This window comes from Hyperolius riggenbachi, chromosome 11 (assembly GCF_040937935.1).
Source record: "Hyperolius riggenbachi isolate aHypRig1 chromosome 11, aHypRig1.pri, whole genome shotgun sequence".
NCBI classification, from domain to species: domain Eukaryota; kingdom Metazoa; phylum Chordata; class Amphibia; order Anura; family Hyperoliidae; genus Hyperolius; species Hyperolius riggenbachi.
In genome coordinates, this window is record NC_090656.1 from 200,318,841 (window position 1) to 200,343,844 (window position 25,004).

The window sequence follows — 25,004 nt, forward strand, 5'->3', positions numbered from 1 at the left end:
CACCCATGCAACACCCCTCATCCCGCCCCCGGCACACCCCTAGTCATGCATACCATGAAGATTTCAGAAGAAAAAAGATGTAGTTTGATCATTTAGACCACATTGGTCCTTTCTATCCTGCTTCATTATCCTTCTTATTAACATATGAAAATAAGAAATAAATCTATTTAAAGGATAGGAATAAACTTTAGAGTAAATTTAACACGTTTTTCAGGAGAAAAATACATATATTTACATAGATCTGTACATCAGTCCTGAAAGAGGGACAAATTAGGAAGAAAGAGGGACAGGGCACCTAAAGAGGGACTGTCCCTCCAAAAGAGGGACAGTTGGGAGCTATGGGATGCCAAAAAGTGTCATTAGGGTCTAGTTAAAAGAAAACAAAAAAAAACCATAACTTTTTGTCGGTGTAGCACTTTACAGTGGAGTTGGGGGAAGCATGAGGATTGTATCTGCTATGTACAGTCATGCCTTATGGAGTAACTAAATAGAATTCTTTACTTATGTTACAGATGACAACGAGCGGACTGTGTCTCTGGGACTTCATGCTCTGCGGCATCTGAAGGTATAACTGTGTCCTGCATGGGAGGACTAACAACCCATCTGCATAACTTATCCATCATTCACTTTCAAACACAAGCAAAATTAGACAATTGCTACTGCCATCTGTGTAAAATTATATGAAGTAGGCTGCCAAAACCCTGATCAAACCTTGCTCTGCGCCTTGCCCACAAGCCAAAATATTCAACACCTAAAACTTGACTTGCACCAAGTCCACAAGGTTCCAGATACACATGGTCAAAACTTTTCTGGTGCCAAGTCCACAAAGCTGAACCTTGACGGATGCCAGGTCTAAATGTTAATCTGTTGCCAGGTCGGTCAGGATAAACCTAATCTGTTGGCAAGTGTACCAGGCTTAACCTTACCTGCTGCCTGTTCTACAGAACTGAAGCTTCTTTGGTGACAGGTCTAAAAGTCTAAACCTTAACCAAGTCCAACATAAAAAAGACTGGCATCATTCATGTCCATTGTACAGAGGAATCTCTGGTGCTACCTTTACAAGGTTTACTCCTATCCGTTGCTAGTTCTATATGGATCAGGTAATTTGGGCGTGGGGATCGGCAGGTGTGTAATAGACGCCTGTGTTAATTATTAAGCTGCCAATAGGTGAGTTGGGCACCCAATAAGGATAGTGGAAATAATGCTAAAATTAGCAGTCGTTTAGGGGCTTGTGTCAGTGTTAGGCATTATTAGGTGTGTGTGTGTGTGTGTGTGTGGGGGGGGGGGGGGAGTGGGGGGGGGGTAGGTACAGAGCCGGATTAAGACTGAATGGGGCCCTAAGTGGACTTACAGATTGGGCCCCCCTCCCTCGACATACAGCCAACCAAGCAGCAAGCATCTTACCTACTATCAGCCGCTCCCTGGCTGGAGCCCCTCCGTGCTGCAACTCCTCTCTGAACTCTGCTCTGTAGCAGCACCTCATCCAGCCCAGACGAACGAGCGAGCAAGCCGTGGCCGCTGCTATGGTGATGGGGCCACATGCCAGCCCCACTCTCTCCAGCCCAGCCTGTGCAATCAGACGTAGACTGATGATGTCAGCAGCGTCAGCCATGTTGTGCACAATGACGTAATGCACGCTGACTGCAGATGCTGGGCTGGAGTGAGCAGAGCTGGCATGTGGCCCCATCACCATAGCAACGGCCGCTGCTTGCTCGCACAATTGTCTGGGCTGGATCACATGCTGATGCAGAGTCAACAGAGTGCAGAGAGGAGTTGCGGCACGGAGGGGCTCCAGCCAAGGAGAGGCTGATAGAATGTAAGATGCTGGCTCCTCGGTTGGCTGATGGGGCCCTTCGACTCTTACTGGGGCCCCCAACTAATGCTTTATTTGCCTGGTCGGTAATCCGGCCCCGAGCAGGCATTAGGTTAGGGGGAGAGTATTAGGCATTAAGTGGGGGATTAATGTTAGGCATTAGGTGTGAGAGGGTCAGTGTTAGGCACCGGGGGGGGGGGGGGGAAGGGGTGGTAGTGTTAGATATGGGAGGGGCTGTTAGACAGTGGGAGGGGGGGGTAGTGCTAGGCATTAGGTGGGGAAGGCTAGTGTTAGGCAATTAGTGGGGGAGGCTAGTGTTAGGCATTTGGTGTGAGAGGGTCAGTGTTAGGCACCGGGGGGGGGGGGGGGGAAGGGGGGGAAGGGGGGTAGTGTTAGGTATGGGAGGGGCTGTTAGACAGTGGGGGGGGGGGTAGTGCTAGGCATTAGGTGGGGTGGCTAGTGTTAGGCAATTAGTGGGGGAGGCTAGTGTTAGGCATTAGGTGAGGGGGGGGGGGTAGTGTTAGGCATTGGGTGGGGAGGTTAGTGTTAGGAATTAGGTGGGGGAGGTTAGAGTCAGGCATTAGGTGGAGGTGGGGGGGGGGTTAGTGTTCGGTATTTGTTAGGCATTAGGTGGAGGGTAGTGTTGCATTAGGTGGGGGTTAGTGTTGCATTAGGTGGGGAGGTCACTGTTAGGCATTAAGTGGAGGGGAGGTTAGAATTAGGCATTAAGTGGGGAGGTCAGTGTTAGGCATTAGGTGGAGGGGGGGTTAGTGTTAGGTATTAGTTAGGCGTTAGGTGGAGGTGGGGGGTTGTGTTAGGCATTAGGTGGAGGGTTAGTGTTAGGCATTAGGTGGAGGGGAGGTTAGAGTTAGGCATTAGGTGTGGATGTGAGTGTTAGGCATTAGGTGGAGGGGGGGTTAGTGTTAGGTATTAGTTAGGCATTAGGTAGAAGGGGGTTAGTGTTAGGCATTAGGTGGAAAGGGTTAGAGTTAGGCATTAGGTGGGGTGGTCAGTGTTGGGCATTAGGTGGAGGGGGGTTAGTGTTAGGTATCAGTTAGGCATTAGGTGGAGGAGGGGGGGTTAGTGTTAGGCATTAGGTGGGGGGGGGGGGATACTTTTAGGCACTAGGAGGAGAGGGTTTAAGTAAGAATGGGTGCCGGGTCAGTGCATAGTAAAATATCAGGTAATGTAAATTACCGATACTTTTTACTAGTGACACCATCCATCCAGTGCCCAACTCATGTGGGGGTGCCGCAACATGTAGTCAGTTCTACAGGGCTACTACTTATTTGGTGCCAGTGCAGTGTCTAAAATGCAATACAGAAAGTTTGCTAATTTCTCCAAAGCCACATTCACACAGGCTTCTACGGGCGTTGTGTTTATCTGATGCGAAACGCTTTTCTGCAACCGAGCAGAAAAGCGTTTGACATTGGTACCCATTATTCTGTCACCCCATCGTGTTTTGAGCCCCATGGGGGGCACAGAACCACAAAACGCAATCACCAGGTGCTGCTACATGCAACGTCCAAGAAATTCTGATTGTCCACAACGTTTGCGCAATTGTAGCCAAATTACAGCAAGAAAAATGCTTGCTTTCATCTCAATGCAGATGTCAGTTGATCTCAGTGGGAAATGGCATCCCCAAACTGGCAATTGCCAGTGAGAACCAAGCCTCTCTGAGACAGGGAACGCAACCAGGTCCTAAATAGTAAATACAGATTAATGTAGAAAGGAGGCTGGCACCACCAGAAGTAGAAAAGTAAAAATTAGCTCTTTATTGATCAGTCATAAAATGACAGCATGGTCAAAAATAAGCCGCCAAAGCCTTATTTTTGACCATGCTGTCATTTTATGACTGATCAATAAAGAGCTAATTTTTACTTTTCTACTTCTGGTGGTGCCAGCCTCCTTTCTACATTTGACTACTGAGGATTCTGAGGATACAGGGATCCAAGGCTTGGGCACACAACAGTTCCTTCCTATGGATGAGTGCTCCTCCAACTTCTGTTTTTGATAAATACAGATTAATTTTTTTTCATCAGTGTGTTATCAACCTGGAGAAGAACCAGCTGGAAGTGGGCAGAACGGAGAGAGAGGTCATCCCCTTCATCAGAAACACAGCTAAAGAGGACCAGTAAGTGTTTATATATGTTACGGCCAGAACCTGAAGTCTGGCCACTTCGGGTTCTGGCCGGTCAAAATGCGAAGTGGCCGTGTTACTGCGGCCAATGCCAGAAACAGAACATTCTGGCGGCTCCGGCTCCTCCCCCTGTCTCCCTCCTCTCAGCAACTGGCCAATAGCAAGAGGCAATTAGAGTCCAGGGCTCCGGCTCCTCCCCGCCTCCTCCTCTCACCTCTTGCTTTGGGGGCAATAGCGCTGGGTATCCCTACCCACCCTGTATCTTCCCCCTCGCTCACTTCCCCACTACGACAAGTTTTTGATCATAACCGCAAGAAGCAGGGGTTCATGCCACCACTTTTGTTCCAATATGTGGGCACTGCAGAGCGGGGGCTGCTCCTTGGGGTGCTTCCCTGCAGTAACAAACATCTCGGGTGTGCAAGGGGAGATAGAGGGTGAGTAGACATACTGGATCCGCGGCTGAGAGGTGGGGGCAGGGGGGTGGAGGAGCTGGAGCGGCTGGAATGTTCTGTTTCTTCTGACACTACTCTTCAAGTATACCAGCACACCATGTTCATAATCAAACACGCTCTTTTATTGAGCCATTATATCCACGAATACACCGACAATTGTTTCGGGGGCCTCACAGGGTCCCCCTTCATCAAGGCTTGTGGTTACCGCAAGCCTTGATGAAGGGGGACCCTGCGAGGCCCCCGAAACAATTGTCGGTGTATTCGTGGATATAATGGCTCAATAAAAAAGCGTGTTTGATTATGAACACGGTGTGCTGGTATACTTGAAGAGTATTGATTGTGATTGGCTGCCTATGCCATAATACCAAGCACCCGACGCAATTGATCTATTGGTGTGCCTACCCTCAACTTATTGAAGTCTGTTTCTGACATTGGCCGCAGTAATGTGGTCACTTTGCATTTTGACCGGTCAGAACCCGAAGTGGCCAGACTTCCAGTTCTGGCCGTAACATATACATGAAATTGAACAACTTATGGGATATCTTGTAGCTACAATTTATGGCAGCCTTTCTCAACCTTTTTACCCTGGAGGTACCCTGTAAATAATTTGTGGATCTCAAGTAACCCCTACATTTATTTTGCTGAAGGTATGGTCTTTAAAACTAGGTGTAGCTGTTTATTTCACTACCCCCTATTGCATTGCCCCTTATTATACTGTCTTCTTATTCTAGTGCTTTTTATTAATGTGCTCATTATTATTCTGATACACTTAATATAATGTTCTCTATTATACTTCCCCCACAATGGGGGAAAATGCCAAGGAACCCCTGCAGAGTCCTCAAGGAACCCTGGTTGAGAAAGCCTGATCTATGTATTCAAATCTGTAGAATACCAAGTCATCTTTGCTACGGAGTTCTTGAGAATATACACAATTTAGTGACAGTTTAACTGGCCAAATCCAAAAATACAGTTTATTTTGTGGAAAAGGATGCTAAACACAACATTTATGGTTATCTATATGCATACGTATTGTAATGCCACCAGTGAGTTGGGCGCAGGGCGAGGTGAATGGCGGCTCACCCTGCTGCGGCTGAAATTCCCCGCGGTGTTAAATACTATTCCCCCTCTGAGTCATAGCAACTTAGAAGGAGAAGTCATTTGGGGTCTGCCGATTGCCGGATCCCTGAATTACACATGCGTGCAAAGCGGTTGGTTTCAGCTGGGGGGGCCGCTATAGCATGAATGCTATAGTGCTCGGGATGCATAAGGGTAATTCCGGGGATCCGGATGGGAGGATTGACGGGATGGGGTGCCTAGCATTTCGCTGCAAATTCTGGGGGATTTTGGGGGAAATGGAGTCATCAGCATGTGGAGGGAGCTAACCATTATGAAACTCTGTACACTGTATACAATGCTGCAGAAGATGTCAGTGCTATATAAAAATACACAATAATAATATGGTAGAACATTAGGCTATGACTATGGTACAAATAGATTGTGAGCTCCGCTGAGGACAGTCAGAATAGGGGGACATATGAAAGAGGGAGATGCATGGGAAAGGGGGGGGGGGGGTAAAGAGGTAGAGGCACAGGACAGAGAACCTGGTGGGAGAGGAGAAATGGCAGTAAAACCTCTCACCAGTGCTTTTTGGCGGGGACATGCTGTTAAAAACGCCACTAAAATCTGAAAAGAGGAAAGGGTCATGGGGAAGACAACAGGGTGGGAGAGGGAGCTGGGAAAGAGATAATATTACCTGCAATCAAGCTAATCTAAACTGTCTGAGGCTTGCTTCTCTGCTCACTACAGAAGTTGCAACAGCAGACTGCCCTGCATTATTGATTAATTACTCTGATCAGGATAGATAATTAATAGCACTCTGGTATTACAGCAGCCAGTGCACATGACTACTAATGACAGGCAACTTCTGAAGCACTAAGCATATCCTGCCACCTCTCCCTGCTAATGTCCCAGCTGCAGCACAGCAATCATTCTCTCTACTCACCCTGCTGCTCTGCACATTCACTCACTGCAGACTGTGGCTAGTGACCGAGGAGACACATTGCCCAAGGGACCGGAAGGGGGAGGGGTACTACAGCTAGTGCAGGAAGTAGTACAGTCCCCTGCACTGCCTGCTGCTATTTTCCTGAATGTCGCCTAAACTATGGAAAAAGGTCCCAGGTGGAAGAACACAGTGGCTGAGCACCAAAGAGGCACCCCTAGCCATGGCTACACCCGGTGCTGTGAGCACATGCAGCCATATGGTAGGTACGCCACTGCTCCAAGTTACTACGACTCTGAAGAGGAATAGTAGGCGTCATTCGGCTCACCCTATACCCAGCTCACGGGCAGCATACCAATAGGTACACCATGCATGGGCTGCGGACTACAGCATTGCAGCTATAGTGTGGCCCTACTCATGCGCAACGTGGCCAGCGCCGTGTGCCCAGAAGGCCTGCTTCAATGTATATGGCCCCATCAGCAAAGTGGTATTCCTTCCTAACATCAAAGGATAGTCCTGATTAGTGATGGTCAATGAGATACAAATAATTATGAGTTGATGCAGAATTATGCAATAATTTACTGCATGCTACTATGTGTCACTACAGTGCCTCTTTAACAACTATGAACCAGTAGAATTTAAAGCAATCTGGAGCCATCTGAAAATCATTATCTTTGTAAATAGTGTAATATTTCCTAAGCTAGTCCCTACATGTACAGAGCTTAAAGGATACCCGAGGTGACATGTGACATGATGAGACAGACATGTGTATGTATAGTGCCAAGCACACAAATAACTATGCTGTGTTCCTTTTTTATTTCTCTGCCTGAAAGAGTTAAACATCAGGTATGTAAGTGGCAGTTCCTGTCTGAATCAAGATTGTGTCAGACTACAGTGTGACCCTCACTGATGAGAAATGATAACTATAAAACACTTTCCTAGCAGAAAATGGCTTCTGAGAGCAGGAAAGAGATAAAAAGGGTCAACAGTTTTTGAATTTTAGCTCTGGCATACTTCAATGAATGTGTCATTGAGCAAAAACATGAAAACAGTAAAAACTTAAAAAGTAGATGTAAATATAAAAAAAAGGTGGAATAACTTAAAAGGTCATTTTAGGAGAAGGAGGATAGATACAATGGTTTATTTCATTAGTTTATATTCACCTCTGGTGTCCTTTAACAACTTTGAAACAGCAGAATTTAAAGCAAACTGGAGCCATCTATAAATTACTATGTTTGTGAATAGTGGAATATTTCCTAAGCTAGTCCATAGATGTACAGAGCTTAAAAAATAAACAAACAATCGCTGAGCATCAGTAAGTGAATGCTGCAGTAACCGTTTCCTGTTTGTGTCAGTCCATCAGATGCATGAAGAGAAGACGAGATGCCAGCTGAGCGAGAAAAGTCGTTATTCTGACCAGATCTGAAGGAATGTTGTGTCCCCTCATGTGTCCGGCTCCCAGATCTCTCTGTGCTTTTTATACCCCGCCCCCATTGTCTCCCAACTACTCCTCTGTTACAATTTTTTTACTAGATGTATTTTACTATGCTGGAATTTCTAGATAACGACACTCACTGTACGCCGATATAGACGTCTGACTGCTACTGCTGTCCGATTTCTGACATACTCGCTCCACCTCGAAGTGGTGCTTCTGTTACAGGTGGAGTCTGGAGGCCTGAAGTACCGCTACAGCAAAAATAAATAAGAAACCCAGTAGGGGAAATGGGTACAGCTGATGTGCAGAGCTGGGAACTCAGGAGGGTAGAGAATCCCTGAGAAACAGTATGAGGGGAGGAGGGGAGAGAGAGAGATGCCTGGTAATGACTGTGTCAGGAGAGTAGAGATGCTACTTCTGTAATCCTTGAGAGACAGAAAAATCAAGGAGGGGTGGAGGAGTCACTGGTAATGGGAGCAGCAGGAGCTGGGAAGTCATGAGGGCAGAGATTGTACCAGAGACAGACTGAAAAAAAAACGGGGCTCTAGGAAAGTAACTACTTTAAAATGCAGCAGCACAGATATATCCCCAGAACAGAATTCCTTAAAGATATTAGAACCCGGGGGGGGGGGGGGCTCTGACAATGGGTGCAGCAGGTGTGCAGAGCTGGGAATGCAGCAGCACAGAGATATTCCCAACAGAATTCCTAAAAGATATTAGAATCCGGGGGGAGCCTCTGACAACGGGTGCAGCAAATGTGCAGGGCTGGGAATGCAGGAGCACTGAGATTTATCCACCAGAGTTTTCAAAAACAGATAATGCACTGTGTAACCCAGCGGACTCCACCAGTAACTGATACATCGCTTTAGGATGGACGGAACGCTTACTGTGTATTGTCAATGGCAAAACTGTTACGAAACAGAACAATCAAGGCCATATTGCCTTTGTAGGTAGGTGGTTCAGTGCGGTCTTACCAAAATGTGCTCCAACCTTGCCATAAATGTTCTCTAATGACCACAGCCTGGGCTCAGGCTCTGCATTTGATCTCAGTGATCAGGAAGTCAGTATGTCACATGACCTTTCGCTGTGACCTCCCATAATGCACTGTGTGCTTTAAGCACTGAGGCCACATAATAGCGGTACTACTGAGCTCCTCTGTACAGGGTCCCCCTATGAGGCACCAGCAGTCAGAGGCAGAAGTAACTTACTGTCATCCACCTCAGATCTGTCTGGGCTAGTCCAGTCTGCAATGTCAGAGGGGTAGCAACACGCAGCGCTTTAAAAAAACAAAAACAGTACATTTGGAATTTGATGGACTTCTTCCATGCAGTGTTGCCAACTCATCCCTTTAATTACTGACACATCTAAGTTATACAGGTTCTGGGGCTATTTGCACATAATCGGTACCTTAACTGCATCTACCTACCCACAAAACCTGTATAATTCATATGTGTCAGTAATTAAAGGGATGAGTTGGCAACACTGCTTCCATGCTTGTGTGACTGGGATAAGCGATCCCCAAGCAATGGGGTCGAATTTAAAATTACAGAGAAATTTAATTTTTTGCTCCAAACTACTTTTCCTCCAGATTACTATGCTTCTCCTCCACTTTTTCTCCTTTGAACCAAGGTGGTACAATTTTGTGGACGATCGTATTTGCGGTCAAATTTTCAGATTGCAGAAGCTGATGGGTCAAATCGATCCTCAATGATCGCATTATGGATCGTTTCCTTACAGGTCTGGTCGATCAGAGTGGTAGATTTTTTTCATAGATAGAATCGCAACTGGTTTTAATATCAGGAACAGCTTGTATTCTTTGAGGCCCCTTTTACACTTGCCTTGCAAATGTACGTTGCGTTACCCTATTTTACCGCAGTGATACGCAACAATGCAAGGCAATGGGGCCTAGCACACTCGCCACGTCACATTGTGCCAGAAGTACCCGATCAGCTGCCGTCCCACCGCAAAGTCAACAGCGCGTTACAGTCTTACAGTCCACGCATGACTTACATGACTTACAGTCATGTAAGTCATGCGTGGAACAGCGTAAATCCCAGTAACGTACTGCCTTCCAGCAGGGAGTATGTCATGCAGCAGGGGGAGGCGTGCAGGGGGGTCTGGGCTATGCATATGACCCTGTCGGCCTAATGTTGTGGATCAGTTAAATACAATCTTTTCTTTAGTTCTGAACGTTCTATTCACAAAAACGATCGTTTTCTAAAAATCACAACAATAATGGACCTGGCAGATGGTGGCTAAAAAAAAAGCATAAACATTTTTTATTAGTGTGAATGAACAAGATTAAAATTCAACTTCACTATCAAAACCTGACGCTTTCCTTTGAAGTTTTCTCCAATCAGAGAAGCCCTCATCCGATGACTGAATTTCCCTGCAGCTTTGCATCAGGTAATACATGACAGGACATGTTTGGGGACTAATATTTGGAGGTCAACAATGAGAGACTGTGAAGTCCTCAAACTTGTTGCTGTAAGGCCCGGTTCACACTTGCGGTGGCCCTCCGGAATCGGCGTGCCGGAGCCGCACCGCCTGCAGAACGGACGGAACGGACGCACGGCATAGCAATTAAAGCCTATGCGTCCGTTCACATGGGTCCGTTCTGCAGAACCGGAGCCGGACCGGATCCGGGCCGGATCCGGACTCCGGCCTCCGTTCCAACATGCGCTATTTTTTCATCCGGCCCCTCCGGCAGCCGTATCCGGGGCGGAGCCGGACTGCACCATCCGGCCAATACAAACAAATGGGAACCGGAGGCCGCACAACACACTGGCTGAGAAATCCGGATGTTCTACCCCACTTCCTATGCGGATTTTTGCGGCGATATTGGCTGGGGACACATGGGCAAGCATTTTGGAGTGGAGCAGCACGAGCTGGAGGTGTTGGCAGGATGTTGGCAGCATGTCGGAGGTGGAGGTGAGTGCTAAACAGCAGAGGGCCTGATTCCACAGGTCCCCCTTCTGCTGACCTCCCAGACCCCAACATTTTTTTTTTTTTACGTTAACTTTGCCAAACGGATCCGGATCGCATCCTGATTACCACCTGATGCAACCTGACCGGATCCGGATCGGATCCGGATCAGAACCGTACGGTTCCGATCCGGATCCAGTCCGGATCCGGTCAGGTCATCCGGTCCGTTTGGCAAACAACCGCTAATGTGAACCGGGCCTAAAACAGTTGCCGTCTCAGAGTGCACCTCAAAACCTTTGGAGCCAGAGCTTTCTGTCATGCTGCCCCTACACTTTGGAATTCCCTACCACACCTAGTAAACAACTCCATCCCCGGAGACTAAAAAGCCACCTGTTTAGCCGGGCATTTGCGGACTTGTAGAATTCTTCCTCTACTAAAATTTACCAATCAACCAATTACTGGTCTGAGCCATGCTTATGTGCTTTGAGTCCTACAGGAGAAAAGCGCTTTACAAATGTTGCTTGTTGGTAAATGGCAAGTCGATGGTTAGATTAGATCGTAACATCTGTGTGAATGCCACATGATGGAATTAAAAGGAAATCCCACTTTTCTTTCAAAATTGCGAGTGATCAGTGCAGCACAAGTGTATTTGCAATTCAACATTATTAAAAAATGATCTTTCCATTTCAAACTGCAGCCAGGTGCCAATTTACAACTCACAGCAAGCTTGCATTGCATTTTTTTTTAAACAACGGCAACAGTAGTCTGTTTGGAGTAGAGAGTACAGGGATGGTTAATGAGATGCAAATTGATGAAGAAGAAGTTGATGCAGGATTATATAATATAATAAAAACACTTTATATTCCAGATACACTTGTGTTGTACTGCTATATGCAGCACCTTATGGGTGGAATTCCCATAAGGCACCGTAGGCACGTGCTTACAGGTGCATGATGATGGAAAGGTGGCTTACTCCACTTCCCTAATGCCTCCCTCACTCCTTCCCTATGCAAAGTCCCATCCCGTATAGGAGAGGTTACTCACCCGGGTCTCTGCATAATTTCCACTGACCAGATCTGCCTTCAGTAGAGGGCATCTCCATACCTCCCAACTTTTTGAGATGAGAAACCGGGACACTTAAGCCACACCCCTGACACCCCCCAACCCCCCCCCCCCTGACACACCCCTAGTCAATCATTATATATATATATATATATATATATATATATATATATATATATATATATATATATATCTGCATAAATGAATAAATGGTCATTTATTAAAAAATGGTGGGGAGAAGGGTGAGGGCGCCCATGGGTGGGAGGTGAAAAAAAGGATCGAGGCGCCAGCCGGCGGCTGTGGTGTGTGGGATGCGGGTCTGGGATAAGATTGTCCCTCCCTCCAAATGTGCCCCCCAGTGTCCCCCTGTATGGAGAGATAAGAGCGCAGCGGAGCGGGTGTTCCAACATTTTAGCATACCCGACAAAATAGCATACAAATGAGCATGTGCAAAGTCATGCAGGGCATACATTAACCCCATAATGCCCATCAGCAGCATTAACCTTTTCAACCCGAGTTAGCTGTCTGGGTGCTGATGTGCAATCTCCACTATCCAAGTGGACATAGAGTTAGAATAAAAAGTTGTCCGAGCTAAGCGAGGACCGAGCCCGCAGCCCAGCGAGCGTGCAAGGGGACACTGATTCTACTAAAAAGGGGTATATCACTTTAAATGTATGCTGTTTTGTCAATGTATGCTAGTTAGTTGGAACACGGGCAGTCTTACCATTCCTCCTCGCGTACCAGGCATCGCTGGCTCTTCTCCGCTTTCTGCTTCCTGTGACATCACAGGAAGTAGATTGAAGCAAGATGCCCGGTACGCGAGGAGGAATGGTAAGACTGCCCGCTCCGCTGTGCTCTTATCTCTCCATACAGGTGGACACTGGGGGGCACATTTGGAGGGAGGGACAATCTTATCCCAGACCCGCATCCCACACACCACAGCCGCCGGCTGGCGCCTCAATCCTTTTTTCACCTCCGCTGCTTGCCGGGACACAAGGGGGGGTATCCCGGGACAGCGGGACCCCTCCCCAACCCGTGATCGTCCCGACGAAAACAGGACGGTTGGGGCCCCTGCATCTCTAGCTACCTAATATTGAGGGTTCATCTGGCTATCTAATACTAAGGGGCACCCGTAGATACCTATGACAGCAAAGGGAAGTAAGGAAGAAGTGACCAGGCTAGCCAGCACACTTGAGGTGCGGTTCGGCGGGGGTTTGTAGGTTCATGGAGGGGCGGGTCTAGGTTGCCAGGACATCTGTGCCTAATGGCCCATACTCACGGGCTACAATTGTCGCCCGTGAGTATGAGGCGTTGCACGGGCGCGCACCCCGATCCGTCGCTGATGTCGCCAGGCGATTGACCGCGGTCAATCGCCTGGCGACAGTTGCCGCCGCAACTGTTGCTAGTCCGCGTGAGTATGCGGACTAGCGACAGCAACATAATTGCAAATAGACTGCACTTCCGGCGAGGGGGGAGGAACGTTGGCGACAGCTTCCGTCGCACAGCTGATCCCTCTTCCAGTGTGTACGCGGAGGGAGCTGGCGACGAGCTGTCACTGGCCTGTCGCGCACACGCTCACGCGTGCTGGCGACAGGCCACTTATGTAGCCCGTGAGTATAGGCCATAAGGCTCCGGTGATGTAAATCCGGGCCTGGCTATATGTATAGAGCAGGGTTTCTTTTTTGTAATTACAGTGGAATTTCACTTGAAATGAATCTGCGGATTTGACCCATTGCCCTCTGGGATGAAAAAGACTACAAGTCCCAGTTCCGTGACTGAAAACTCTAGATTATAAATTTAACTGGACCACAAGTGGTGATTTGGAGGAACAGATATTAGGCCTATGGCTTCATGGCTGGGGGTGCCTCATGCCTCAGCACTGTCCAATCAGAAGCAGGGAAATGTCCAGGGAGACATTACATGTAGAGACAGGAAGGCTCGGGTTAAAACAAAATAATCTCCATCCTTTTACGCGCCCTCATGCCGATTGGCTGCCGCCAGCAGAGGCGGGACTCCACAGCCACACTGCGCAGACAATCCACCCTCGATAGAAATGTGCCAATCTTCTCTATCAGTGCTGACATGTTTATTACTGCACATTGTTACAATAAACGGTATTGCATGTTCTGTGGTGTCACATTGGTCTCCTCCCTGATGCTTCTTGTGTGTGTTTTCTGGCTGCAGAAATGAATTACAATATTCCTCATATCACCTGATGGGTCCCCTCTGCCCACATTAAAGGGGTCCTCCTGCCAATTTGCTAGAACATTCTCCTTTTGGGGATCTGCGCAGGGCTGGGGTCCACTAGAAATCACTATTTGCAAATGAAATTGTTAATTTTGTAATGATTTTTTGCAGTGTTTTACGGAGCAATTTCTGGCAGTTTTAAAGGAAATCTGAGGTGAAAAAAAAAACTTATTAGATAATGATTTGGATGTGTAGTACAGCTAAGAATATGAGTCTTGTACTGTTTCCAGTACAGGAAGAGTTAAGAAACTTCACTTGTTATCTATGCAAAAGAGCTTCTCTGAGCTCTGCGACCCAACTTCGGTCAGAGACAGTCCGGTTGCTGAAAGCGCTCAAGAGAGTATCAGGCCTAAGTAGGGTTAGAACTTCTTTTAGGGTTTTTATTGCTGTCGGTTTGTTTTAGAAGAGTTTCCTAGCTTATAATATATATATATACATATACAGTGGTTTGCAAAAGTATTTGGCCCCCTTGAAGTTTTCCACATTTTGTCATATTACTGCCACATAGGGATGCTCAAATTCGGCTTCGGGAGATCTCCGGATTTTTGCTATCCGGATATCTCCCAGTAATGCTGTGCGGGCTGGGCGGGGGGGTCAAGCTTACCTCTCTGACGTCTTCTTCGGTTGTCCCTCGGCGCCTCCCACGATGCGCTCCATGCGCGTCACGTGATTACAAACACTTCCTCCTTCAACCCGGAAGGAGGAGGTGTTTGTTATCAGGTGACCGCCGCTTGGAGCGCATCGTGGGAGGCGCCGAGGGACGACCGAAGAAGACGACAGAGAGGTAAGCTTGACCCCCCCGCCCAGCCCGCACAGCATTACTGGGAGATATCCGGATAGCAAAAATCCGGATATCTCCCGAAGCCGAATTTGAGCATCCCTGCTGCCACAAACATGAATCAACTTTATTGGAATTCCACGTGAAAGACCAATACAAAGTGCTGTACACGTGAGAAGTGGAATGAAAATCATCAAACATTTTTGAATAAAAAATAACTGCAAAGTGGGGTGTGCATAATTATTCAGCCCCCTGAGTCAATACTTTGTAGAACCACCTTTTGCTGCAATTACAGCTGCCAGTCTTTTAGGGTATGTTTCTACCAGCTTTGCACATCTAGAGATTGAAATCCTTGCCCATTCTTCTTTTGCAAAACAGCTCCAGCTCAGTCAGATTAGATGGACAGTGTTTCTGAACAGCAGTTTTTAGATCTTGCCACAGATTCTCGATTGGATTTAGATCTGCACTTTGACTGGGCAATTCTAACTCATGCATAAGTTTTGTTTTAAACCATTCCATTGTTGCCCTAGGTTTACGTTTAGGTCGTCCTCCTGGAAGGTGAACCTCTGCCCCAGTCTCAAGTCTTTTGCAGACTCCATGAGGTTTTCTTCCAAGATTGCCCTGTATTTGGCTCCATCCATCTTCCCATCAACTCTGACCAGCTTCCCTGTCCCTGCTGAAGAGATGCACCCCCAGAGCATGATGCTGCCACCATCATATTTGACAGTGGGGATGTTGTGTTCAAAGTGCAGTGTTAGTTTTTCGCCACACATAGCGTTTTGCATTTTGGCCAAAAAGTTCCATTTTGGTCTCATCTGACCAGAGCACCTTCTTCCACATGGTTGCTGTGTCCCCCACATGGCTTGTGGCAAACTGCAAACGTGACTTCTTATGCTTTTCTGTTAACAATGGCTTTCTTCTTGCCACTCTTCCATAAAGGCCAACCTTGTGCAGTGCACAACTAATAGTTGTCCTATGGACAGATTCCCCCAACTGAGCTGTAGATCTCTGCAGCTCGTCCAGAGTCACCATGGGCTTCTTGACTGCATTTCTGATCAGCGCTCTCCTTGTTCGGCCTGTGAGTTTAGGTGGATGGCCTTGTCTTGGTAGGTGTACAGTTGTGCCATACTCCTTCCATTTTTGAATGATCGCTTGAACAGTGCTCCTTGGGATGTTCAAGGCTTTGGAAATCTTTTTGTAGCCTAAGCCTGCTTTAAATTTTTCAATAACTTTATCCCTGACCTGTCTGGTGTGTTCTTTGGACTTCACGGTGTTGTTGCTCCCAATCTTCTCTTAGACAACCTCTGAGGCCCTCACAGAGCAGCTGTATTTGTACTGACATTAGATTACACACAGGTGCACTCTAGTCATTAGCACTCATCAGGCAATGTCTATGGGCAACTGACTGCACTCAGACCAAAGGGGGCTGAATAATTATGCACACCCCACTTTGCAGTTATTTATTTGTAAAAAATGTTTGGAATCATGTATGATTTTCGTTCCACTTCTCATGTGTACATCACTTTGTATTGGTCTTTCACGTGGAATTCCAATAAAATTGAATCATGCCTGTGGCAGCAATATGACAAAATGTGGAAAACTTCAAGGGGGCCGAATGCTTTTGCAAATTAGTGTGTGTGTGTAAAAAAAAAAAAAAAGTGTGTGTGTGTGTGTGTGTGTGTGTGTGCGTGCGTGCGTGCGTGCGTGCGTGCGTGCGTGCGTGCGTGCGTGCGTGCGTGTGTGTGTGTGTGTGTGTGTGTGCGTGCGTGCGTGTTCACCTTTACTGTGAAGAATGCTTCATTCACTTTTGCTACGAAGAATTCTTCCCTTTCGCACAGATTGTTTTTACAATGGAAAACCATTTCCTATCTCACAGCTTCATTCACCTTTAGTGTGGAAAATGAATCCATATCCCATTGATTTATTCACCATTACCATCCAGAAACCCTCTTTACCTCACAGCTTCATTCACCTTTACCATGAATAACTCCTTCCATTTCTACAGCTTCATTGTCTTTTAATATAAAGAACCCTTTCTTACCCCATCACTTCATTCATCTTTAGTATAATGAACCCCTCCTTATCTAATGCCCCATACTCACGGGCAACATTTCTGGCCTGTCGCTAGCACACGGGAGCGTGTGCGCGACAGGCCGGCGACAGCTCGTCGCCAGGTCCCTCTGCATACACACGGCGGAGGGACCTGGCAACTGACGTGAAGGAAGCTGTCGCTGAAGTTCCTCCCCCCGCCGGAAGCTCAGGGTATTCCCTGCTGGTTGCTGTCGCTAGCCTGCATACTCACGCGGACTAGCGACAGTTGCGGCGGCAACTGTCGCTGGGCGATTGACCGCGCCAATCGCCTGGCGACAGCAGCGACGAGCGACTGTTCGGGGTGCGCGCCCGTGCAACGCCTCATACTCACTCATTGTAGCCCGTGAGTATGGGCCATAACAGCTTCATTCACTTTTAAAAATAAGCCCTCCCAATCCAACAGCTATATTTACTTTTAGGCTGGTTTCACAGTGGGATGTTAAAGTCCCACGTTACAGCAGCCAGTAACGCAGCCTAACTCACAGCACTGTAAAATCAATGTGCTGTTCACAGTGCACACGTTGCGTTACATCGTAACACAGCACGTTTAAACAAAGTGCTGCATGCTGTACGTTATACTGGGCTAAGCCACGTTAGACTGTTTGTACATGCTCAGTAATGTTGGAGGAGAACGAATTGTTCATTTGATCCTGATCTTTTTGTCGAATCATCCGGATCATCACAATGAAAGATTCGGTTCACAGTGGATGTCTGTCTGGAAGAAACAGGAACATACAGAATGTACAGTGCAGGGAAAGTCCTGTCTTGCTAGTCATTTCACTCCCAGTCTGCTTCCCTAGTAAAATGATTCAAATGATTCGGTTCAAAGATACGGATCTTTTCAACGATCCGATTCATATGATCCGAATCCTTAAAAAGATCCGGACTTCCTATCACTAACCTGGAGTGGCTGCTTTGAGAGCTGCATAACACATTTATCACAAATAATCACTCCCTATCCTACAGCTCCATTCACTTTTACCTTGAAAACCCTTCCCCGTCCCACAGGATCAGCGTCACTCTAGATCCTGAAGAAGACCCCCCTTTCCTGGGGGCGGCCATCTCTGGGTTCCTGTCAGATTGGGTGGTACAAATCTTTGGTAATATCAGTTGTGGTTGGGGTGCTCCTTTAGTGGCTGTCTGTGATTATATGGCCAGTACCGATACTGAAAGAGGAGGAAGTGAATGAAATTATATCTGGCTTATTGTGGAGCTACTGGCCGGTCAGTAATTATCTCAGTCAGCATGTTGTGTGCTGGGCGCCTGTCTCTCTCTATTACAAGACACTCCAGTAATGAGGCCTCTTTCAGGATTCCCTCCTCTTCCTCATCTCATCTGATTGATACAAGAATCCCCACGGATGGCTGTTCCCTCCAGCATCTTATTCCATCTGCTAGTCAGCAGGGGAGCTGCACTGTCAACTGTACCGTCCTAATAAAGTTATTACAGATTACAAATTCACACTGACACTAAGGGAGGACTCTGCTGCAGGCAAAACTTACATAGTTACATAGTTATTTTGGTTGAAAAAAGACATTCTATGAAACTTTCTATTTTTTTTTCTATTTCTAGTTTTTATTGAGTTTCCAGCATACAATTATTAATATAGTTGAAGCAGTAGTAGAGGATTAACCCCTTCGCATCCAGACCTTGTTTCCCACTTATAAACCAGAGCAGTTTTGACAGTTTAGCTATGTCCTTATTAAATTAAAAAATTTCCTGCGCCAGGTTTTGTGTTTTTTTTTTTTTACAGAGAGGACTGTGAAAATTAATTACTTTATCTAACATGTAATGAAACTTTTTTTTTTATAGTTCTGCATTACTATGTTGATGTTCTAAAACATCTCCACTTTTTATGCATGGGAGTGTGTAAGAGCAATAAGCAGCGGTCCGTCAGGGGGACAGTTGTGGGAGAAGAAAGATCATAAGAACTGGGGTCCATCAGGGGGACAGTTGTAGGAGAAGTATCATAAGGACTGGGGTATATCAGGGAACAATTGTGGAAGAAGAAACATAAGGACTGGGGTGCATCAGGGGGACAGTTGTGGGGGGAAGGATCAAAAGGACTGAGGTGCATCAGGGGGACAATTGTGGGGGAGGATCATAAGGACTGAGGTGCATCAGGGGGACAGTTGTGGGGGGGGAAGGATCATAAGGACTGGGGTGCATCAGGGGGACAGTTGTGGGGGAAGGATCATAAGGCCTGAGGTGCATCAGGGGGACAGTTGTGGGGGGGGGGAGGATTATAGGGACTGGGGTGTATCAGGGGGACAGTTGTGTGGAAGGATCATAAGGACTGGAGTGCATCAGGGGGTCAGTTGTGGGAGAAGAAAGATCATAGGAACTGGGGTTTATTGGGGGGGGGGGGGGAATTGTGGGAGAAGAAGGAACATAAGGACTGGGGACAATCAGGGGGACAGGTTTTAGGAGAAGAAGGATCATAAGGACAGCAGTCTATTTAGGGGACACGTTGATGGAAAATGGACCATAAGGAGTAGGGGGGACAGCCAAGGTTGATGTAAAGAAAGAGGAACTGAAGTCCAATAGCTGAACTGTTTTGAAGGTAAAAAGAGAAAGGCACAAGTGTGGGGAAAAGAGGGGTAGCTATGGGGTAGTGAGGAGGGGCAGAGAGGCTGGGATCCATACATGCACAGTTCTGATGGAAGGGGAGCAAATATTGGTAAGGTGAGGTGTTAATAAGGAGGGAGGAAAGCTTTGGGGTTTTGGAGGAAGGAGGACCCGTTCTGGTCAGTAAAAAGTCTCAGTAAATTTCTCACATGGCCCATATGCAATTCAGTTTTTCACCTGAATTTTCTCCTAGGTGATATTTTGAAACTTGTCAATAAAATGCGTTTTAAACCCCCAGCAAGCAAAAAAATGCTCAAAATTATTTTGATAGTACATTTTCTCCTACTTTTTCCTTTGCGAAATTGCTGAAAACGTATTCTAAATTGAAGATGAAAAATTATCTCCTAGGAGAAAAGTCAGGTGAAAAAGTGAATTGCATATGGGCCAGGCTGTTTAAAGGAATCTCTTAAAGTGGTATAAAACCCTGAAATAATATTCAATAAAAACTTGTTTTCCTACTTTTTATATGCCATACGGTTATCATATTTGCTTCTGTGCATAAGTATTATTATTCATTTAGAAATTACAAGTTTCCAAAGTACACTTTTTTGCTTTGAGAGTTGACTTTGCATTTTATTCATAACTGTTTTTTTTTCCATCTTGAAATATAAGCAGAAATACTTTCTGACTGTCTGTGTTCAGGAGAGTTTGCAGTGTCAGAGAAGTGTTTGTTAACATTCCTCACTTGATACACTGTTTGCAATAAATCAAATTTCCCTCCCTCTTACTGTAACCTTATTAATATTCCACTCCTACCCCCTACACCCCCTCCGATCTCTGCTGCCCTCTGGAATGCCCGCTCAGTCGGCAACAAACTGCCCTTTATCCATGATCTTTTCATTTCCAATGCTTTCACATTCTTTGGGATCACTGAAACCTGGCTGACCCCTTCTGACACAGTCTCACCTGCCGCCCTCTCTTATGGAGGTTTCCACTTTAGCCACACTCCTAGAGGTGGGAATAAGCATGGTGGTGGTGTGGGCATTCTCCTCTCAGATAAATGCTCCTTCAAGCCTCTTACTCCTATTCCCTCTCTCTCCCTGCCATCCTTTGAAGTCCATGCAGTCCGACTATACTCTCCCTTGAACCTCCAAATTGCAGTTATTTACCGCCCTCCAGGCCCTGCTTCTGTTTTCTTGGATCATTTCTCTGCATGGCTTCGCCAGTTCCTATCCTCTGACATCCCTACCATCATCATGGGTGATTTTAACATTCCTATTGACACCAATAACACTGTCTCCAAAAAACTTCTATCACTCACTTCCTCCTATGGCTTGTCTCAGTGGTCCTCTACCTCAACCCACACTGTTGGCCATACGCTTGACCTTGTATTCACTCGTCTCTGCTCCGTCACTGACTTTACTAATGATCCACTACCACTCTCTGACCATAACCTACTTAGCTTCTCTCTCTCCTCTTTTCCTACCACCCTGGCACAAGCACGCTCACATACTCGAAGAACCTATCGCAATCTAGACATTCAAACTGTCTCTGATACCCTGGCACCTCTCCTCACACAATCCTTCACTGACCCAGACTCGGCTGCTATACACTACAACAGCTCCATTACAAAAGTCATGGATGACTTCACCCCCCTCGTCAATGCCCGCCCTCACCGGGTCTGTCGCCAACCCTGGATAACCAAAACCACTAAACAGTTAAAAAGATGCTCTAGAGCAGCTGAACGGCGCTGGAGGAAAAGTAACACAAGTGAGAACTTCATCTTATATAAAATTGCCTTGAACAACTTCAGAAACGCACTCTCTGTGGCAAAAAAGTTCTATTTTTCTTCCCTAATATCCGCCCATTTACACAATCCAAAACGCTTGTTCAGCACCTTCAACTCCGTTCTCCATCCCCCTCCTCCTCCTCCTTCATCTTGCTTATCAGCTGAAGAATTTGCAACATACTTCACTGATAAAATTGACAAAATCAGAAGTGAATTCTCCATGCAGCCCTCAAATCCCACCTCCACACCTCTCATTGACTGTTCTCTAACTGCCTTCTCGCCACTCTCTGAACACTCTCTTTCCTCTAAAATTGCCAAAGCTAATCTAACCACCTGTTCTTTGGATCCTATTCCCTCCCATTTCATTCCGCAGCTATCATCTCTCTTGCCTGCACTAACAACGCTATTTAACCTGTCCCTCTCTACTGGCATCTTTCCGTCCCCACTCAAAAAAGCTGTTGTGACACCACTACTTAAAAAACCTTCTTTAGATCCTACCACACTTGCCAACTACCGCCCAGTGTCACTTCTCCCATTTGCATCCAAACTACTTGAACGCCATATACATGCAGAATTAAGCCATTATTTATCTGCTAACTCCCTACTTGATCAGTTCCAGTCTGGCTTTCGCTCTAACCACTCCACAGAAACAGCCCTTACCAAAGTGGCCAATGACCTTCTTACAGCCAAATCCAAAGGTCAATTTTCCATACTCATCCTTCTTGACCTGTCATCAGCATTTGATACTGTCGACCACACCTTACTCCTACAAATACTTTCAAATGTCGGAATAAAGGGCCTTGCTCTCACATGGTTATCTTCCTACCTCTCTGGAAGGTCCTTCACAGTCTCCTACTCAGATCAGATCTCTTCTCCTCATGCTTTGTCTGTCGGGGTTCCCCAAGGCTCTGTCCTTGGTCCCCTCCTCTTTTCCATCTACATGCATGGTCTTGGTGATTTAATCAACTCATTCGGGTTTCAATACCACCTCTATGCAGACGATACACAACTGTACCTCTCTGCCCCAGACCTTAACTCCCTCCTTAAACGTGTTCCTGACTGCTTGTCTGCTATATCCTCCTTCATGTCCTCTCGCTTCCTAAAACTTAATATGAGTAAAACGGAACTAATAATTTTTCCACCGTCTCTGTCCACCTCCCTGCCTGAAGTAACAATAAATGTTAATAACACTCCCATAACTTCAGTTCCCAAAGCTCGGTGCTTGGGGGTGATATTCGACTCATCTCTCTCTTTTATTCCTCATGTTCACTCCATAACCAGCTCCTGCCATCTCCAACTCAAAAACATATCTCGCATCCGTCCCTTTCTCACTCAAGACACAACTAAAATGTTAATACATGCTCTCATAATCTCTCGTCTGGACTACTGCAACGTACTACTTTGTGGACTACCGTCTAACAAACTGGCCCCGCTCCAGTCAGTACTGAACTCAGCTGCTCGTCTCATTCATCTCTCTTCTCGATCTTCCTCTGCCGACCCTCTTTGTCAAGCTCTTCACTGGCTGCCAATTAACCAGAGGATTCAGTTCAAACTCCTAACCCTAACCTACAAAGCTCTCCACGATCTCTCCCCCCGGTACATATCCTCATTAATCTCCAGATACAAACCCAATCGCAATCTCAGATCGGCACATGATCTTCTGTTGTCCTCCTCTAGAATCAACTCCTCACATTCACGTTTACAAGACTTCGCACGCACTTCACCCCTCCTCTGGAATGCCCTCCCACAACACATCCGTCACTCGCCAACCTTTGTTACCTTTAAACGCTCTCTAAAAACACACTTGTTCCGACAAGCATATGCTCTACCTTAGGCCACTTCCCTTTGTACTAAGACCAAATTGCACTCCTACTAGGTATCCTAAAACACAAAGCCTCTATATATTTGCTGCATACTACCCCTCCTCTTGTTTCCCCCCATTCACTTTAGATTGTAAGCTCGCAAGGGCAGGGCTCTCTCCCCCTTTAGTGTCTTGGTAACCATTATACATTTTATTCATCATGTTAATTTTATCACTGTCATTACCAATTCTATAATTTGTATTTTGTATCATTCTTTGTATTTTGTCACTAATTATGTATCTTGTATATTGGTGTACACCATTGTCTGTATTATTATGTACCCCATGTTTGTTTCTTACTTTGTACAGCGCCACGAAATATGTTGGCGCTTTATAAATCAATAATAATAATAATAATAATACAATTAAACACAAGATAACATTATCTCTAGTTTGGATGCGTCCAGCTTTCCCGGCATTGAGCTTTTTTGTCCTGTGTTTAACCTTTTGAATGCTGTTCTAGTAAAAAAAAAACATGCTGGTAGTATATAATATGCTGTAAATAATGTTTTAGAGCAAAGAAGAATTGCTGGGTTTTTATTCCGCTTTAATTGCTGCATAAAGAAGTAGCAGTAGAATAACTGCTGCATAAAGTGATTCCTCCCAGCATGCCTGTGCTGTATCGGTGGTAAATAGCCCAGTGTTACCCCACCTGCTGACCTGATATTTCTGATAAATCATTATCTAACCTCTCCAATTAGAGAGACAGAGGAGGCCACAGAGCATGTCTTTCCCACGTGGATCTGAAAAGTCAGAGCCATCCTGAAGACGATAGGAGTAACCGGGTGGTCAGGAAATCCCAGGGGGGCGGCCCAGCATGGCAGATTTCCGCCAGCCTAATCTACTGGCAGGCATGGCCACTGAAGGGAGAGATTCATTACTGGCTCTGTGTGACACTCATGAAATAATAAATGACTCAGTGCTGACAGACGTTTGTCATCTCTGCTCAATGTACCGAGCGTTCCCCGCATCAGGGCTGTGCCACATCCGAGAGTTTACAACACAAATACAGTCTAGTAACAAAACAACACAGCACATGGCACAGGTTCTATGGTAGAAATGTTTAAATCTTAACTGAGGTCACTAAACAAACCAGGCCTGACTGCGTCATCTAGAGAACTCCAGTCAGTGACGTAAGGATCACCATAGCAGCCATAGTGGCTGCTATGGGGCCCCTAGCCAGGAGGTGGGAGTGGTCTCAGCAGGCGAAAAGGGGGCCCCAGAGCTTTGATGGCTGTGTAATTTAGGGGTCCTGCTGCAAGGACCACAGCGGGCTCCCTGAACTGCACAGTAGCCAGCGGAGCACTGGAGAGAAATGACTCACCTCCACGGGTGCCACTGATGATCTAGGTACCTTGTAGCATCCTCATATCAATGACTACCATGATTATAGAGCTCTCTCTAGTCACATGGGTTACATGACGAGAGAAGGTGCTGTAACCATAGAGACTTGAACGCATGGAGAAAGTAGATAGTCCGTGGAGCCTGGAGAGGTATGTCACTTCCCTCCTGTGCTCCACTCACCACTCCTCATATGGGGGGGCCAATTTTGCTACCCATACTTTGGCGGCTAATCTGGCTACTTCTGCTTTGGGGGGCTACCTATACTTGGGTGGTTGATCTCGCTTCCTATACTTTGGGGGGGGGGAGGCTAATCACTTACCTATACTTTGGAGGCTACCTATACTTTGGAGAATAATCTGGTTACCTATACTTGGAGGGGAGGGGGATAATCTAGCCACCTTTACTGAGGGCTCATCTGGCTACCTATACTGGGGGGCCACCTATACTTGGAGGGCAGGAGGGGGGCTAATCTGGCTACCTATATGGATATGGTTAGGCTA

General features: G+C 46.5%; 1 protein-coding gene and 1 long non-coding RNA gene across 3 annotated transcripts in view; one reads left to right on the forward strand and one right to left on the reverse strand.

Moving 5' to 3' along the window:
• The window catches only part of NRIP3 (nuclear receptor interacting protein 3), a 76,650-nt gene extending 67,238 nt beyond the window's left edge, over window positions 1-9,412 (forward strand). The window contains exons 5-7 of one of the 2 annotated variants that reach the window (XM_068260200.1): window positions 513-565; window positions 3,856-3,947; window positions 7,760-9,412. In XM_068260200.1, coding sequence (XP_068116301.1) covers window positions 513-565; window positions 3,856-3,947; window positions 7,760-7,775 — 161 coding nt within the window. In that variant the 3' untranslated portion in view covers window positions 7,776-9,412. The remainder of the gene's footprint in view (window positions 1-512; window positions 566-3,855; window positions 3,948-7,759) is intronic. The other variant, XM_068260201.1, reaches the window with a different exon arrangement.
• LOC137538181 (uncharacterized) overlaps window positions 1-25,004 on the reverse strand; it is a 209,781-nt gene that overhangs the window by 156,997 nt on the left and 27,780 nt on the right. The gene's annotated exons all lie outside the window — the stretch shown is intronic.